The sequence below is a fragment of the Lactuca sativa genome, chromosome 4, assembly GCF_002870075.4.
Source record: "Lactuca sativa cultivar Salinas chromosome 4, Lsat_Salinas_v11, whole genome shotgun sequence".
Taxonomy (NCBI): domain Eukaryota; kingdom Viridiplantae; phylum Streptophyta; class Magnoliopsida; order Asterales; family Asteraceae; genus Lactuca; species Lactuca sativa.
Genome location: NC_056626.2, coordinates 254,088,120 through 254,106,155, shown reverse-complemented (window position 1 = coordinate 254,106,155; position 18,036 = coordinate 254,088,120). Strand labels below are relative to the sequence as shown.

The window sequence follows — 18,036 nt, the reverse complement described above, 5'->3', positions numbered from 1 at the left end:
TTGTAACATCCCGAAATATCCAGAGTAGAGTTGAAGGGCTAAAAGAGTAAGTTGTGGAAGAGTGACTCAGCGAGTCCATGGATGGACTCGGCGAGTAGAGTCGCGGCTGGGACGCGTGTTAAGTAGCCGACTCGGCGAGTCGGTAAGGAGGACTCGGCGAGTAGGCGCTGATTGGAGAAAACCCGAATTCTCGGGGTTGAGCCCTATATAAAGAACATTATGTTTTCCTCCCAGCCTCCTTATCACCCCTAGAGCCCCAGAAAACCCTAAATCACGGTGAAGCACCATTGTTGAGTGGGTTGGAGCTTGGAGAAGTAATTGTTGAAGGAATCTTGAAGGATTGAAGGCTCGGAGCAAGGGGCTTTACATGGATTCGAGTTACATTGCAGTTGGGGCGTCCATTGGAGGTAATATCTCGTTCTTGGGCTATTGTTATGTTGTTTCTTCATTTTGGGGTTGTGGGATCTTGCCTATGAATGTAAGTGGAAGTCTAGAGGTTAGATCTGAGGTTGCTACCTCAGATCTGGAGTAGAGAGAAATCAGAGAGCATGAAAGTCCCTGTGTTGGAGTGTTTAGTGAAGCTTTCATGTCCCAAACCCTAGCCCAATGTGCAAATGGCCTAGATCTCTTTGGATTCACGTAAAGTTTGCCACTTTACGTGATGGATGAGTTATAGGAGGCTAGATCTATGTTTTGGAGTAATTGCATGGCCTGGAGTGCTTCTGTATAGATTCAGACCAATGGTACTCGGCGAGTCACATGGGTGTACTCGACGAGTTGCTTGAAGACGAGTTGGGACTCGGCGAGTTGGAAGAACAACTCGGCAAGTTGGATGAAGATGGCCTGGAACTCGGCGAGTTATATGAACAACTCGGCGAGTAGGTTGAAGATAGCCATAGACTCGGCGAGTCTGTTCTTAGACTCGGCGAGTCTTGTCGAAGAGTTCCGATGTTCTCTGGTTGAGTCGAGAATCGGTGAGTCAAGGGATGACTCGGTGAGTTGTATGCGAGAGGACTCAGAAGTTGTGGGACTCGGCGAGTTAGGTCGCGGATTGAGTGAAGTTCTGAGTATGGGAACTCGGCGAGTCATCGGGTTGACTCGGCGAGTAGGGTCAGTCAGGGGTTGACTTTGACCTTGTCTTTGACCAAGGGTTGACCAGTGGTTTCCAGGGGTATTTTGGTAATTGTTGATTATTGTTTTGAGTTCAGTGCATTGGTGGTTAGCCAGTGGTGGAGATCGTATCAGTGATCGGAGCAGCTCGGGTTATCTGTTCAGTCGGCAGTTTCGAGGTGAGTTATCCTCACTATATCAACGGGGTTTACGGCACCAAGGCCGACCCTTCATCGGATGGAAATCCGGCAGTGTTTGTTGTTATGAAATTATGTTATGGGCCGGAAGGCATTATATGTTGTGGGCCGGAAGGCATTATATGTTGTGGGCCGGAAGGCATTACTTGTTGTGGGCCGGAAGGCATTGTTATGTGGACCGGAAGGTCATGGCCTGGAAAGGCGTATGTGTGTAATTAGTATGTTGACTGATTCGTAGGATGATGTTACGCTAGTGACCGGTTAGTCCGGTATCTTGGTTAGGGTAATGATATGTTATGTGATCTGTTGATCGATTCGCTGGTTGTGATCTGTTGAATGATTATATGCACAATTGCTTGGTCTGGGGTTTGACCCGATATGTAAGGTTGTTCTATGTTCTGTTATGTTATGTATGCTGTTATGTTATGGGCCGGAAGGCAATATGTTATGGGCCGGAAGGCAATATGTTATCGGCCGGAAGGCAATATGTTATGGGCCGGAAGGCAATATGTTTTGGACCGGAAGGTCGTGGCCTGGAAGGGCGTATTTGTGGTTGGTATTTTTTTTGGGGTATCTCACTAAGCTTTCGGGCTTACAGTTGTGGTTTTATGTTCCAGGTTCTCAGGAGTCTGTGGCAAGGCAAAGGCGTGATCATACCGTTCCCCGCGTTGATGTTTTATGATTTGAACCTGGGAAAAATACTCTGTTAAATGATGTATTGAAAACCTTTTTGTAACAACGTTATTAAAATGAGTGGTTTCTGAAAAGTTTTAATTGTTTTGAAATTTTGTTCGTTTCAAGTTGGTATCAGAGCCTTGGTTTGAGTGAATTGGAGGAACACTCGTGTAACTCCAGTCTCAAATCGAGGAAGGTTTTTAAAAGAGAAATTAAAATGGTTTTCAAATTAAGTAAAAGGGGGACGCGGAGGTACGATCAGCCGGAGCCAGTAAGTAACCCCAAATTTACCATTCATGACACTTGTTTATTTGAGCTTTGATAGAACAGCATGCTAGAGTTAGGCTAGGGATCTTCAGGATTTCATGATAATGTTGCCTGATTTATGATGCCTGTAGCCTAGGGTCCCTTATGGGAGATTCTCAGTGTTCCTCTAGTGGTGAGGGTTGATAGTTGTTATGCATGTTCTCTAGGGTATTGTGGTAGTACTTCATACAAATATGGGTAGGTGTGGAAGGTAGTATGGACCCGTACTACTGAAAGCACAGGACCCATACGTATCAGGGAAACCATGATCTCTAGGGTTGGGTTAAGAGAGTTGGATCCCAGGTTTGTGGGATGAGTCTGAGTTTTGGTATGGTGTTTTTTTCAGTATGGAGATTCCGAGGCATGATGAGAGTGGATCCGGATCAGGATCGGGAGCTGGAGAGAGAGTTCCGGGTGGATCGGTGCCGTCTGAGGTTATCGATCAGATGAGCACGAGCGAGTTGGATGCGAGGATTCGCGAGATCCTGCATGATGAGGTTGCTGAATTGTTCCGGGCTGAGTTTCCGGAACTATTTGGGTCCATCAAGACTGCCATGGTTGAGTATTTTGATGAGCGCTATGCGGCTCTCGCGGAGACGGCTACCGCGGCGGCTACAGTGGCTGTAGCAGCGGCAGGAGGAGGAGCTGATAGGGATTTCTAGTATCGGGACTTCGATAATACGGAGCCTCCCACCTTTGATGGAGTTCAGGACCCGGTGGTTGCTATGAGGTGGTTAACGGACGTGGAGGGGTGTTTCTTCACGTGTTCATGCCCTGCTGATCTGAGGGTGAGGTGTGCTTTGAACCTGTTGAGGCTTGGGGCGAAGGATTGGTGGAGATTGACCATGGGGTCGTACTCGGATGCGCAGAGGGCTGCGGTTTCATGGGGTCAGTTCAGAGAGATGTTTAGCACTCGCTATGTTCCGCAGGATGAGAGGGAGAGATTGGCTCAGGAGTTCCTTGAGCTGAAGCAGGATTCAGAGTCGGTAACTGAGATCACCAGGATGTTCACTGAGAGGGCGATGTTTTGCCCTGAGTTCGCTTCGGAGTGGGCTCAGATGTCCCGATATCTGAGTATGCTCAAGGGGGATATCAGACAGTTCGTATCTGCGCAGAGGTGCGAGACCTTGTTGGAGTTGCAGGAGGCCGCCAGGCGGCGTGAGTTAGAGGTTGAGTTGCAGTTGCGTGAGCTGAGGCAGGCTCCGATGCAGTCGCAGCCGGCGCCGAAACGGTCCAGGACCGTTGATGTTAGAGTGGGGGATCGGAGCGGCCACACTTGTGGGAAGTGTGGGAGGGGTCACACCGGAGTTTGTTGGTCCGGTGGTGCATGCCGCAAGTGCGGAAAGGAGGGGCACTATGCGCGGGATTGTCGGCAGTCAGTGCCGATTCGGGATTTGAGGATTTGTTACCATTGTCGTCAGGTTGGACATTTGAGGGTCAACTGTCCACAGCTTTCTGCAGGGTCGGTGCAGGCTCCAGCACCGGCCACTTCGAGGATTTGAGGTGGAGGTCAGGGTGGAGCAGAGCCCCCAGGGGCTCAGGGTTGTGCTTATCAGCTTGCGGCAGAGGAGGTCAGAGCAGTGTCGGATGCAGCTGCGGGTATGTTTCTTTCTTGATGTCTTGTTATCTTGCGATTATTGCGGTGTATTGTTTGTGCTGGTATCTTTGTGTGGTTTGCGATGCGGTATTCGTCGTTTTGCGGGTTGGAGTTTTTGGTGATGGATTTGGGTTTCGGGTTTTCGTTTTGGTATTCGTTGTTCCCTGAGGGTTTGGTATGGTCATAGTTTGGTGTTTGTGCTATCGTTGGTTATCTTTCGTGAGGGTTGTTAGTGGAGATGCAGCATTGGGTTGAATATCAGGTAGCATCTACAGTCGTGGAGTGGATAATCGGAGATCAGATTCTTTTTTAGCGGATTGATCAGTGAGGAGATGTGTTTTACTGAGGGTTGCTTATGCTTGTGGGAAGCAGTCAGTGTGTAAGTGTTCTCTTTGTACGGGGTTGTTCTGGAAGGTCGTTAATGGCGACCGGTGGTTGTTAGTCAGTGCTTTAAGTGGGGGAGAGTTGGAGAATTCTCCGGGAGATCGATGAGTATTTGAGGGTGCTTAGCTGTTGGGATTCAGCAGTGATCTGTCAGCCCAGAGTATAGGCTGATAGGAGCGAGTAACGGGCATGCGGGACAGGATACAGACCTAGGTCATTTGATTGTGGAGGCCTGGAAGCAGATCGGGATCAAGTAGGTAACCAGGGTTATGTGATCAGAGTATTTGTATGCTTTATGTACGTGATGTGTTGTACTGCATTAATTCTATGGGATTTATGTTGTGCATGTTTATAGAGTTGGAACCGGAAGGTTCCCAGAGTTAGAACCTGAGGGTTCACAGAGTTTGGGTGTACGGACCCACAGAGATATAGCCTCGAGTGGCTAATATGTGTTATGTGAGTCGGTCCAGTCATGCTAGAGACTCTGTTGGTATTGTTGGATCAGTTTGAGATGTCGTATTGTGTATGTTGCAGTGTGATTGCATTGGAAGGTCTGGCCCCGGGTAGTGATCTTGTTTAGTTGAGGTAGTGCATGGGCTTGAGAGTCCCTGCGAGGAGAGTCAGATTAAGTGTGTTGGATGGATAGCGGACACGCTAAGGGTGGTGTAGCATCGGGCGAGCGCCGTGGCATTTGTCGGAGTGACATCATGGCCGGGTGGATTCCTTGGTAACGAACGAGGGAGAAGTAAGAGGTGTGTAACTCCGAGAGGGAGTGCAAGTTCACGGAAGTGAAAGTGGTAGAGCAGAGTTATGATTAGAGCAATTCGAGTATGGTTATTGAGCAGCGTGTTTGCGGCAGGGGATTAGAAGCTCATCCAGTTTGGAATGTCTGCTGAGGTTGCGGAGGGAAATCCGTAAGTGTAGAGCCAAGAGGCTCGAAAGGGATGCAGAGAGAGAGAGAGTCTTGAACTCTCAGGGTGATTCTGATCAGAGTATGGGATGTATATTAGTGGTTCATCCTGGGGGATGCTTGAGGGTATTATCAGTGTATCAGGTTTTCCCAACCTGAGGATGTTAGAGCTAGTTCAGCATGGGTATGTGGTTGCAAGGGGAGAACTCGTGAGAGTTGCTCTGAGATTGAGAATGGGTCTCTCAGTCGTTCCGGAATGGATAGAGTGGGATTCGGATCGGGGAAATCCAATGGTCCGTTGTTTTCTAACTTTTATGGGTCGAGTGATTGTTGAGATTTAGAGCAGAGTTGCATCTTGGGGAATTCTCGGTTATTGAGAATGATAATCAGGGGTACAGTCGGTGCCTGGTTCGAGACAGTGGTCAGGACACCGTGAAGGAGGGGAAAGAGTGTTCGAGTTTCGATAAGTATGCCTTGAGGGACCTGGTCCGGTTAAGGCCAGGTGCAGCGTTGTGGGAGTATCCTTGGAATTGAGTTGTTGTAGGCTTCGAGGGCGAAGCCTAATATAAGTGGGGGAGAATTGTAACATCCTGAAATATCCAGAGTAGAGTTGAAGGGCTAAAAGAGTAGGTTGTGGAAGAGTGACTCGGTGAGTCCATGGATGGACTCGGCGAGTAGAGTCGCGGCTGGGACGCGTGTTAAGTAGCCGACTCGGCGAGTCGGTAAGGAGGACTCGGCGAGTAGGCGCTGATTGGAGAAAACCCTAATTCTCGGGGTTGAGCCCTATATAAAGAACATTATGTTTTCCTCCCAGCCTCCTTATCACCCCTAGAGCCCCAGAAAACCCTAAATCGCGGTGAAGCACCATTGTTGAGTGGGTTGGAGCTTGGAGAAGTAATTGTTGAAGGAATCTTGAAGGATTGAAGGCTCGGAGCAAGGGGCTTTGCTTGGATTCGAGTTACATTGCAATTGGGGCGTCCATTGGAGGTAATATCTCATTCTTGGGCTATTGTTATGTTGTTTCTTCATTTTGGGGTTGTGGGATCTTGCCTATGAATGTAAGTGGAAGTCTAGAGGTTAGATCTGAGGTTGCTACCTCAGATCTGGAGTAGAGAGAAATCAGAGAGCATGAAAGTCCCTGTGTTGGAGTGTTTAGTGAAGCTTTCATGTCTCAAACCCTAGCCCAATGTGCAAATGGCCTAGATCTCTTTGGATTCACGTAAAGTTTGCCACTTTACGTGATGGATGAGTTATAGGAGGCTAGATCTATGTTTTGGAGTAATTGCATGGCCTGGAGTGCTTCTGTATAGATTCAGACCAATGGTACTCGGCGAGTCACATGGGTGTACTCGACGAGTTGCTTGAAGACGAGTTGGGACTCGGCGAGTTGGAAGAACAACTCGGCAAGTTGGATGAAGATGGCCTGGAACTCGGCGAGTTATATGAACAACTCGGCGAGTAGGTTGAAGATAGCCATAGACTCGGCGAGTCTGTTCTTGGTCTCGGCGAGTCTTGTCGAAGAGTTCCGATGTTCTCTGGTTGAGTCGAGAATCGGTGAGTCAAGGGATGACTCGGTGAGTTATATGCGAGAGGACTCAGAAGTTGTGGGACTCGGCGAGTCTCGGGGTGACTCGACGAGTTAGGTCGCGGATTGAGTGAAGTTCTGAGTATGGGAACTCGGCGAGTCATCGGGTTGACTCAGCGAGTAGGGTCAGTCAGGGGTTGACTTTGACCTTGTCTTTGACCAAGGGTTGACCAGTGGTTTCCAGGGATATTTTGGTAATTGTTGATTATTGTTTTGAGTTCAGTGCATTGGTGGTTGGGCAGTGGTGGAGATCGTATCAGTGATCGGAGCAGCTCGGGTTATCTGTTCAGTCGGCAGTTTCGAGGTGAGTTATCCTCACTATATCAACGGGGTTTACGGCACCAAGGCCGACCCTTTATCGGATGGAAATCCGGCAGTGTTTGTTGTTATGACATTATGTTATGGGCCGGAAGGCATTATATGTTGTGGGGCCGGAAGGCATTATATGTTGTGGGCCAGAAGGCATTATATGTTGTGGGCCGGAAGGCATTACTTGTTGTGGGCCGGAAGGCATTGTTATGTGGACCGGAAGGTCATGGCCTGGAAAGGCGTATGTGTGTAATTAGTATGTTGACTGATTCATAGGGTGATGTTACGCTAGTGACCGGTTAGTCCGGTATCTTGGTTAGGGTAATGATATGTTATGTGATCTGTTGATCGATTCGCTGGCTGTGATCTGTTGAATGATTATATGCACAATTGCTTGGTCTAGGGTTTGACCCGATATGTAAGGCTGTTCTATGTTCTGTTATGTTATGTATGCTGTTATGTTATGGGCCGGAAGGCGATATGTTTTGGACCGGAAGGTCGTGGCCTGGAAGGGCGTATTTGTGGTTGGTATTTTTTTGGGGGTATCTCACTAAGCTTTCGGGCTTACAGTTGTGGTTTTATGTTCCAGGTTCTCAGGAGTCTGTGGCAAGGCAAAGGCGTGATCGTACCGTTCCCCGCGTTGATGTTTTATGATTTGAACCTGGGAAAAATACTCTGTTAAATGATGTATTGAAAACTTTTTTGTAACAACGTTATTAAAATGAGTGGTTTCTGAAAAGTTTTAATTGTTTTGAAATTTTGGTCGTTTCAATAATAGTGTCAATATGAGTTTGTACACCATATTTAGGCATTCCATTGAGTATCTTCCATCTACTCTCTAAGATTCAGAATGATCTTTCAATACAACTTCGCAATGATGAATGATATCGATTGAAAGCTTCCTGCATATTAGTTGGAGGCTCATTTTCAAATTGAGATTTATGGTATCTTGTCTTGGAATATGGAACCATATATCCATTTCTATATGTATAACCTTTATCAACCAAACAATATTTACCTATTAAAATGGTGAAAAATAAGAAATTGTAACATCATTTATAGAAAAAACATCATAAATGGTCCCTATGGTTTTCCCATATCTGAAGTTTAGTTCCCGTGGTTTAAAAACATCATAGATGGTCCCTGTGCTTTCAAAACTTTTGACGATTGGTCCTTATTGCTAACTCCGTTAACTGAAGTGAATTTTTGTCTTTTCACTACCACAGGGACCATTTTTGATGTTTTCACTTATTTATTTAAAAAAGATAAAATAAAATAATATGCAAAAGGGGTCCCACCCACCCTCTCTCTCTCTCTCTCATCGCATTCTTCCTAAAATCGCACATACATACTAATATTACCTCTTCTCCTCCACCTTTGTGAGTCTTCTTTCGCGATTTCTCCTCTCTATTGTATATAAATTGAAATGGGTGGTTTTATCCAACTCGTGAGCTACTTGGTTTGATGTTTTCTTAGTTAAACGATGAACTCATTCCAGATTCCTTTGCTTTTCTTTTAGGTGTTTCATCGAGCACTTGTACTGCATTGTTCTCCTCCTTCCTTTTTTGATCTATTTATTTGGAATTATCACCATTGGAAGCATACAATTCCAATTTAGCACAATCACATGTTGTATCAAAGAAAAGGACAAATCTTGCTTGGATAATTAGCGCAATTGATTCACAATTAGCACAATCAATTCACAACCTATCTCCTGTAATTTTACCAAACCTAAATCGATGTACATTTAGCAAAATTACATGAATCATTTTCCCTTCATTCTTGGTATATAAAATCTTAAAAATTAAACTCCATGGATCTTGGTTTGAGCTCTATACAATTAATGAAGCAGAGGAATCTGTATACCAATTTAGAAATGTCGCTACTCCCAGATTCAAGAGTAAGCAAAAATGGTGAAGAGCAGGAACTTGGAGTGAAGTCATAAAAGCAAACTACTCCACCCACATCCGTTCAGTCTTTGATGGTTCTAGAACCGGTCAGTTATCCGACCTCGTCTCCTCCTGCTCCGATGACTTCTCCTCCGGCTCCAATGATTCCATTCTTGTGAGGGCCTCTCCAGATAACGACGTCATCTAAATTTAAAGTCATCAATCTGATTGACATGAAGGGGACTTCTTTGTGGTTTTCGTTCTTAATTTTCGCAAGTTTTGTTTGGTTTGCTTTTAGCAGAAGAAAGTTTGTTGATAAATGGCGACTTTAACCTTGACAAACTCCAGTTATACGTTGCCCTAACCGAAATTAGACTCACATGTTATTCATTTTTTAAGAAGAAAATTAACGGGGTCAAAAATGATGATCACTAAAATATTCAACTTAGTATGTGTGTTTTTTTAGGACGAACACAATGAGAGAGATAGATAGATAAATAGATAGATAGATAGAGAGTGTGTGAGTGTATGTGAGAGAGAGAGAGAGAGACCCCTTATGCATATTATTTCATTTTTTCTCTTTTAAAAAAAATAAGTGAAAGGACATCATAAATGGTCCATGTGGTAGTGAAATGATGAAAATGCCCTTCAATTAATGGACAAAAACTTAACAGAGTTAGCAATAATAACCAATCATCAAAGTTTTGAATGCACGAGGACCATCTATGATGTTTTTAAACCACGAGGACTAAACTTCAAATTTGGGGAAACCACAAGGACCATTTATGATGTTTTGCTCATTTATATAATAATAGGAAAAAAATAAACATAATTGTGATAATTTACCTTCAGGTGGTTTGGGGAAGTTCATTGATGGCGTGTTAATAGCATGAAGGAACACATGTGTGTCATGTGTAGATCCCTCCCATCCAATAGATACAAAGGTAAAACATATATCAAAATCACAAGTTGCCATTACATTAAACGCAGGTACTCCTTTTCTACCAATAAACACAATTGTTGAGTTTCAGGGATGCATGCCACTATGTGTGTACCATCGATACATCCGATGCAACCCTAAATGTAATTTCAAATTAGTAATAATATTGTAGTATTGTATTAAAAAAATTAAACGAAATATCTTAATATAATACCTTAAAATACGACATGTATCTTTTATCATTCTTGATTTGTGGAGGTATAAATTGAAAGGTTGAATCTCTCGGTCATATAATATCACGTGCTAGACCTTTGAATCTTTTGCCTGTAGAAGTTATTGCCTCTAGAACTTCATGAAAGGCTCTACTAATCGTATCCCTTGATCATTGAAACCGCTCCCCAACATCTCTATTAGACACACCTAAAGCAAGAGTGTACAAAAAAATCCCCAACTTTTCTCAACAACTGACATTTTATCACTTGACTCCAACCAGGATTCTCAATTTCACCTTCCTTTGGAAGAGTAACACTTATTGTAAACCAAATAATTAGAAAAAAAATGAAAGACATAACTTCATTTTCAACTTATTCAACTCCTCTAAGTACTCATGCAACTTAACTGGATCATGACTGTAATAGAATGTTGTGTTCAAACTGAAACAAATACAAAATAGATTTAGTTATGTTTAATTGAACACAACTATTTAAGTTAATTATGAAAAATATTGTAGAATGTATAAACATTCAAAATTGTTTTCAAAATTCTCTAAGAATATATATGTAAGAATATATTTTCCTATTCACAAATCATAAAAAAAAAAGTATTTTATTAATATGATTTTAATGTAGCTGTACGTTTCATATCTTTAATAAAGTTATAACCCAAGATGATTTATGAATGATAAAATAGACCATTCTTTAAGAATTTCATATGATGATGGCACAATCCAATAACTAGGAAGAAGACTCGTTTAAATTCACATAATGTAAAAAATATAAACAAAAAAAAATAAGAGAATCATACCTTTGTTCCAAACAGAAATCAAACAGATCCCTCACTTATTCAGTTGTTGATTTCATCATCTACGAGACCTATTCTCATAGAAAATTTGAAATTGGTGAGTATGATAGCTTCAAACAAACTACAACAAAATGGAAAATATATTATCATTTGAAACGTTCGGATTGATTCCATATATATAGCTATTTTTATTTATGTAATACAAAAGAAATTTTCGATCATACCCTTTTGAGATCAATAGTTGAAGTTTGGTCACACAATCACACAATAATTAGGGTTCATATATGAACCTAACTTTCTCTCTCTCTCTCTCTCTCTCTCTATATATATATATATATATATATATATATATATATATATATATAATTTGATAATTTATTGAATTTGAGTTTGACACCATATTTTTTTTGTCTCAAATTTGACACTGTGTTTTTCAGTTTGTTATAATTCTGACCACTTGATCGGTCAACCTGACGTGACATGATGACATGTCAGTTTTGATGACGTGGCATGCTGACATGATATGCTGACGTGTCAAAATTGATTTTTTTCCCACAAAAAACACTAAGTTTTCATTTTTTTTTCGATTTTGACACTAATTTTAATATTTTATTTCAATTTTGACATTATGTTTTTTGTTCCAGATCGAGCATCATTTTTTCTAATTTTGTTCAATTTGACCATTTTTCATTTGAAACCGTATAAATATATTTTTTATTACATTTTAAACCGTATAAATATATATATTTTTTGTTTAAAAACTACATTTTTATTTAAATAGAAGGTGTTTTTTTTACATTCAAAAGATAATGTATATATGCATTAGTTATATCATGATAATCAAACTAACCATAAGTTTCTAAGTACACGTCTCCAAACCTCTAAACTCATTTTAAAGTTGCATATTTAACATAAAATATGGTTTTTATATAACTAATATATATTTATACATAAAATTATGGTTTGAATGTTAAAAAAAAAAAAAAAAAAAAAAAAAAAAAAAAAAAAAAAACCCTCGTATTTATAAAAAAACTTTGGTTTTTAATTGAAAAAAAAACGTATTTATACGGTTTAAAATGTAATAAAAAAATATATTTATACGGTTTCAAATGGAATATGTTCAAAATTGAACAAAATTTGATAAATGATGTTCAATTTGGCATAAAAAAAATATAGTGACAAAATTGAAAGAAAAAATTAAACATAGTGTTAAAATCGAAAAAAAAAAACGTGAAAACTTAGTATTTTTTGTAGAAAAAAAAAAATCAATTTTGACACATCAACATATCATGTCATCATGCCACGTCATCAAAACTGACACGTTATCATGTCACGTCAGCATGTAACATGGTTGACCGGTCAAGTGGTTACAATTGTAACAAACTGAAAAACACAATATCAAATTTGAGACAAAAAAAACACGGTGTCAAATTAAAATATTGGTATAAACGGAGTGTTTTTTATACTATTTACCATAATTAATTTGTATTAGACTATCAGAGACATAGTTTATATACCAAATTCCTCAATCGGGGACATGTCGGGGATGGGTCGGGGAAAAGCCCAAAATATAAAGGGAAGGGGACTCAATTCCCCGCATCCATTGGGGATGATGATGGGAATAAGGACGAGATTAGACACTCGGGGATGGGAACATGGATTGTCAACACCGCCCCATCTCATCCCATTTCGATCCCTAACGATACCTAATCACCGACATAATTGATGACTCGTTGATACCGACGACACCGCCACTTACTTCCGGAAGCCGCGCTCGATACCCTCCATCCCAATTAAATATATTTGGGAAAAAACATTGTATTCTTGTGGAAGAGAAAGCAGCATGTAGAAAGCTCGGCCAGCTGGCGTTAGCAATGGTTTTGTCGGTGACACCCCACACTAAATCATCGATATACACATGCACACATTTCTTATTTCAATAATTTAATGCAATAAAACTTAGACGAATACCTTTTGTTTCTTTTATAATATGTATGGTTTTGGTTATTGTTGTTACATTTTAATTATCGTCATGTTATTACAAAAAAAAAAAGTAAAAAAACAAAAAAGTAATTTGTCGTTTTATTATTCGTGAGTTGTGAGTGGAAAAGTGTTAGCATATCATTATAATAAAAATAAGTATACAACGTCATAACTTTAGGGGGAATATACTAAACATACATGTGTTGTCATGATAATCTCACCAATACTGCAATATGCATATTTAGGTATGTTTTCGTTTTAGAGAACAATCTTCTATATAAACAAAATTCATTGTCAATTCCCGAACTTATTTATTATTTAAAGTTGACATGTATGCTAGAAAAATTTATAGCCACAATAAAAGATGCTAGAAGAAATGCAATTACTATGTGGGTAGAACAAGACATTGAACCTTAGCTCAAGCAATCCCTTCCTTCTTTTTTTTCAAGGAACTAAAGGTTAATTTAGACAACATTATGCTTGAATTCATACTAAAGAAAAGAATTTCCCACCTTTGCATAACTCCAATTCGAGTTTTGTTTGTGTGTAACCTCTATTTAAATAGCAACATACATTCAAGATAACATCATCTATGTTTTTTATTTTCTTAAACACTCAACCTAGTTAATTAGAAATCATTCATGGGAGCTCCCGAGTCAGGAGAAAAACAACAAAAGCAACAACTCGATCGTGAGATTCGAGACATGATGAATGCACTCACACGTCGCCTTGCTCATCTCCATAAGAAACCCAATGAGAGAGAAGGTGCAAGCAACATCCATGATCATGACAAAGAGGAGGAGGATGCCAATGGTGGTTTTGGGATCATAACGATGGCTGGAAGCAACGAGGGAGCTACTATGAGAGGAGAGCTTGACTTGATGAGTATGGAGAATCATAAATTAGGTACAACACAACATAATGATGAGTCTTTTACCCCATTGACAACCTACCTTAATGGCAACTTCCAAGGTGTCAACAATTCTATCATGGTTGGTGGTAGTTACTCTACCAATGATCCTGGTATCCATTTGGATGTTGATGAACATTACATGCAACATAAGGGGGAGCTTGGTGGTAGTTACTCTACCAATGATCCTGGTATCCATTTGGATGTTGATGAACATTACATGCAACATAAGGGGGAGCTTGGTTCACAAAAGTATGGAAAGTGGATCCCCTAAAAGTGAACATTCTAACTAATCATTATCTAAACTTCACACACATATACACGAGGATAATGTTTCTTGAGTGATTTTTTAATCTATATATTGAATTCCAGCCGAAAGATGTTATACATAATGTTTCATCATTTTATTCGATTAATAATCTTTCTTTTTATGATTGTATGTAATTGCATTAGTATCTTAATAAAATAGTTATTATCTACAATAATCTTCTATCTTAAAAGGCAATTTCTTGTTAATCCATTTGGCAGCCTGATCAAATGCATTAGTTTAATACTATATATTCCAAGGTTCTAAATAACATAAGGCGTGACTTGGCGGCAATGTCAAACCTCAAGCTTTTCTGAGCCTTGGCGAGTCATGGCGTTTGTAAGGCGTAACTTAAGGCGGCAATTTTTTTATAATTAATATTTTTATATGTATTTTCAACTATTATTCATTTTTATACACATATATGAGTTAAGGCGGCGTTTTGGCAAAGCTTGGCGGCAGCTGCAAGCCTTGGAGTCGTGGCGCACCATGGCGGAGCCATGACGAGCTTTTTAAAACCTTGATATATTCTATACCATACAACATTATTTTTAGAGAAATTAAATATTCTTTTACTTTTGTTTCTATAAATCCTTCTATCAATTTAAATAATAACATATGTCATATTAATATTTTAAAATATCATTAAATCAGTATTAAATGTTATATATGTCACTATTTAATTGGGTAGGAGAATTTGTAGGAATAAAAAATAGACGGATATTTTATTTCTCTTATTTTTATGTTAACACTTTCTTTTAGTCGGCGAAATAGCATTTATCTATAAAATACTTGGAGAAAGAAAAAAAAAAAAAAACTTTAATATGCATAAACAAATAGTTGTAGTTTTTCTAAAAGTCTAGCAACTCAATTATTATATATTTCAATAATTAAGCTAAAAAAAAGGAAACAACACAATAAATAGTTTGATATATAACAAATTAAGAATAATTGAAAATTACAATGAACAAATTTTACAAAATTAAATTACGACCTTGCCCACTTTACTTTGCGTCTTCTATTCCAACGACATCCAGCCATATCGGAAAACAGTACACCACCGGAACTGACATAATCATTCATATTTCATTCCCTTCCACCGGAGTTGGATCCACCATCGCCGACATCATCATTCATTTACTTATCTTACCTTGTAAATGATCTAAACAAAAAAAAATATTAATATGATACAACATAATCGGAGTAACTGTATGATCTTTGAATTTGGGTATAGCTCAGATCAGAGACCAACTTGATCAGCTTCGGAATTTACTGCTGCCATCGTCGAAATTGTGAGCGTAACTATGGGAGTTGTAGCGAACTGTCTGAGGGAGGCCGACATTATCAGATCTGACGAGTCTCCGGATCTCGGATTTAACCTTGAAGAAGACGTGTCTCCAGCTTCCTTTATCATGGGATCTGAGAACGGAGGTTTCCTCTTGATTAAACTCCAGATCCTGTGCGAATATGGGTTTCCTCGAGAGGATCCATCCCCATCCCCGATCCCACCAGTTTCTGACTGAGGTAGACGTGGATTCCCCCATTGATGAAACGGATTTGGAGCGGCGCATCGCCCATGCGGTTGCAGCTGAGGTGGTGCCGGAGATGGAAGAGGGCTGGATCCGTAAGGACATGGAGGAGAGTCTCCGGCGGATGCCGGCAACCACCGAAGATGGATCGTTTGAAGAGGTGTTGTAAGATTGAGAAACAGGGAGAGATCTCTCCCTCTGTAACATAGAAGTCATGGTGTTGATGAAAACTGGAAATTGAATGGATGTACGATGATATAATGGTGGCGAAAGCAAGATTACAGGGTGTTTTTTTGTTTATTAATTTGAAGGGGGAGAATAAGAAAGGTGTTATTTTCCATGATCACGATGATACACAATGTTTTAAAAACCGATTTTTTAGTCGAACCGGTATGGTGGTTGGTTTTTGGTTCAACCGGTTTAACTGGTTCGACTGTCGGGTGAGCTGGTTTCTATATTTTTCATGTTTTTTTATTTTATTTTCCTACGTATAAATACATATAGAAATTATGAATTTGATGTTTACAAGTTCAAACATTAAAAATACACATAAAAATAAATTGTAGATGAATCCAAATATATTAAAATAACACATAACCATAAGTTTTAGTGTTTTACATCAATCCGTATACGTCAAAATGAAAAATAAAGTATAATATCGAAACGAAATATAATTTTTGATGAATGCAAACACATCAAATGAATTTATAACATTTACCATATGTTTTTATTTAAAAAAAAAACTAAATAGATTTGAAAAAAATCACCAAAGTTTATTATGTAAATAATTATTTTTCATGTGTTTTTATTCGATTTAACCGGTTCAACCGGTTTATTTTGACCGGTTCAACCGGTTTTTTCTAAAAACCGGTTGGTTCAATCCGATTCAGAAATCAATGTAAAACCGGTTATAGTTGAACCGCTCCTTCTCCCAGTTCTCGGTCCAACCGGTTCGACCGGCCGGTTCAAACCGGTTTTTACGATATGTCACACCTTTTAAATCATCCAACTATTTTTTATATTTTTTTGTGAAAAAACGGAATGAAGTCCGAATTTATCTGAAAAAATGTCCCTTGTAATTACCGGTTTCGGTCTTTATTTCACTAAAAGAATAAACATAAAATCCAAATCATATTATGTCCTCACCCACCAAATACAAAAACTTTGTAGCCATTTTTTTTACTCGATGATAAAGTTGCTGAATCTACATTCTCTCTTACTTATTCGGTCAAAAACATTGTTATTCATACGAGGAGGAAGGTTTGAAATCAAGCCAATTTGATGAATCATCTCTTACTTATAGAGGCCCAACGAAATCCACATCGAGGTTTAGGTTTGATCTGCGTGATACAAATGAGATATTTGTTGAATTTTTATGTAGATCTGATGGCGGTGGTGGAGGCGAAGGCGGAGGCGACGATGGGAGGAACAAATGGATTCCATGTGGGTTGTTGAAGAATTATAATCAAAAGAGTGGAGGAAAACAGAGACGGTGGAGAATAAACTTAGTTGTAGTTTGGAGGAGCTTATAAAGGTTCCAAACGTACAATGAAGATTTTGAGAATTGTTCTTGATGATTCCTGGTATGGCCTTTTAATCCAACATACTTTTTCACCTCTTGCATCAATTTTGAGTTTAGGATTCCATTGATGAAACCTAGATTTCTTCACTTTGAAGTTGGGTTTTTGTTGCTGAACTCTTCTATATTTGGAAACGAAATTAAATATGTTAATTCTAAACACTAATATTGGAATTCCAATTGCAGCTTCATAAAGGTTCCAACGACCACCCAGAATCTCCTTTTCATCGTCGTCCTCTCGGTTTACAGGTCTAGTCTGACGTGATTTCTGAAAGAAAACAAGATCGTTGTGGACTCAAGGTAGTCGTGGGGGTTGTTGTTGAATACAGAAAAGGGAATGGTCGGCTTAAAGATGGCGTTCGGGATATAAGTTTCATTTTTATTGTCGGAGGAGGTTTCAATTCAGGTGAGTGAGTCGGCAGAGGGAAATCATCCTAAAAGGTTTCTTTTGTCACCGGTGGGTGAAGCTACAACGAAGAAAAGGGGACGACGATGAGGGGTTTTCAGGGATGATGGATGTGGGGTCATATACCATTGGGCACCAGAGGGGATAATAAGGAAGGTAGCGGTGGTGTCTATTGTTTCTTCCCAAGATCCATGGTGATGGGTAGCTTTAAATTTATACATTTATTTAATTAAATTCCATGTCAGCTAGAAACTGACGGATCGCTTCATTTGTTTGATAATGGTTTAATTGACACCGATTTTACAACTTTAGCGACCTATTTCGCCAAAAAAAAAACCTTGACGACCATTCCGACAAAAACAAAAACTTTGTTGTGTTACAATGACATTTTCCCCATAAT

General features: G+C 39.8%; 2 protein-coding genes across 2 annotated transcripts; one reads left to right on the top strand and one right to left on the bottom strand.

Moving 5' to 3' along the window:
- The first annotated feature begins 13,482 nt into the window (after window positions 1–13,482).
- Window positions 13,483–14,300, top strand: LOC111889159 (uncharacterized). Its single transcript, XM_023885301.3, has one exon. The coding sequence runs from the start codon at window positions 13,547–13,549 to the stop codon at window positions 14,087–14,089; it is 543 nt and encodes a 180-aa protein (XP_023741069.2). The 5' UTR covers window positions 13,483–13,546; the 3' UTR covers window positions 14,090–14,300.
- Window positions 14,301–15,027: 727 nt separating this feature from the next.
- Window positions 15,028–15,985, bottom strand: LOC111889165 (uncharacterized). Its single transcript, XM_023885307.3, has one exon. The coding sequence runs from the start codon at window positions 15,865–15,867 to the stop codon at window positions 15,379–15,381; it is 489 nt and encodes a 162-aa protein (XP_023741075.1). The 5' UTR covers window positions 15,868–15,985; the 3' UTR covers window positions 15,028–15,378.
- Window positions 15,986–18,036: the final 2,051 nt, after the last annotated feature.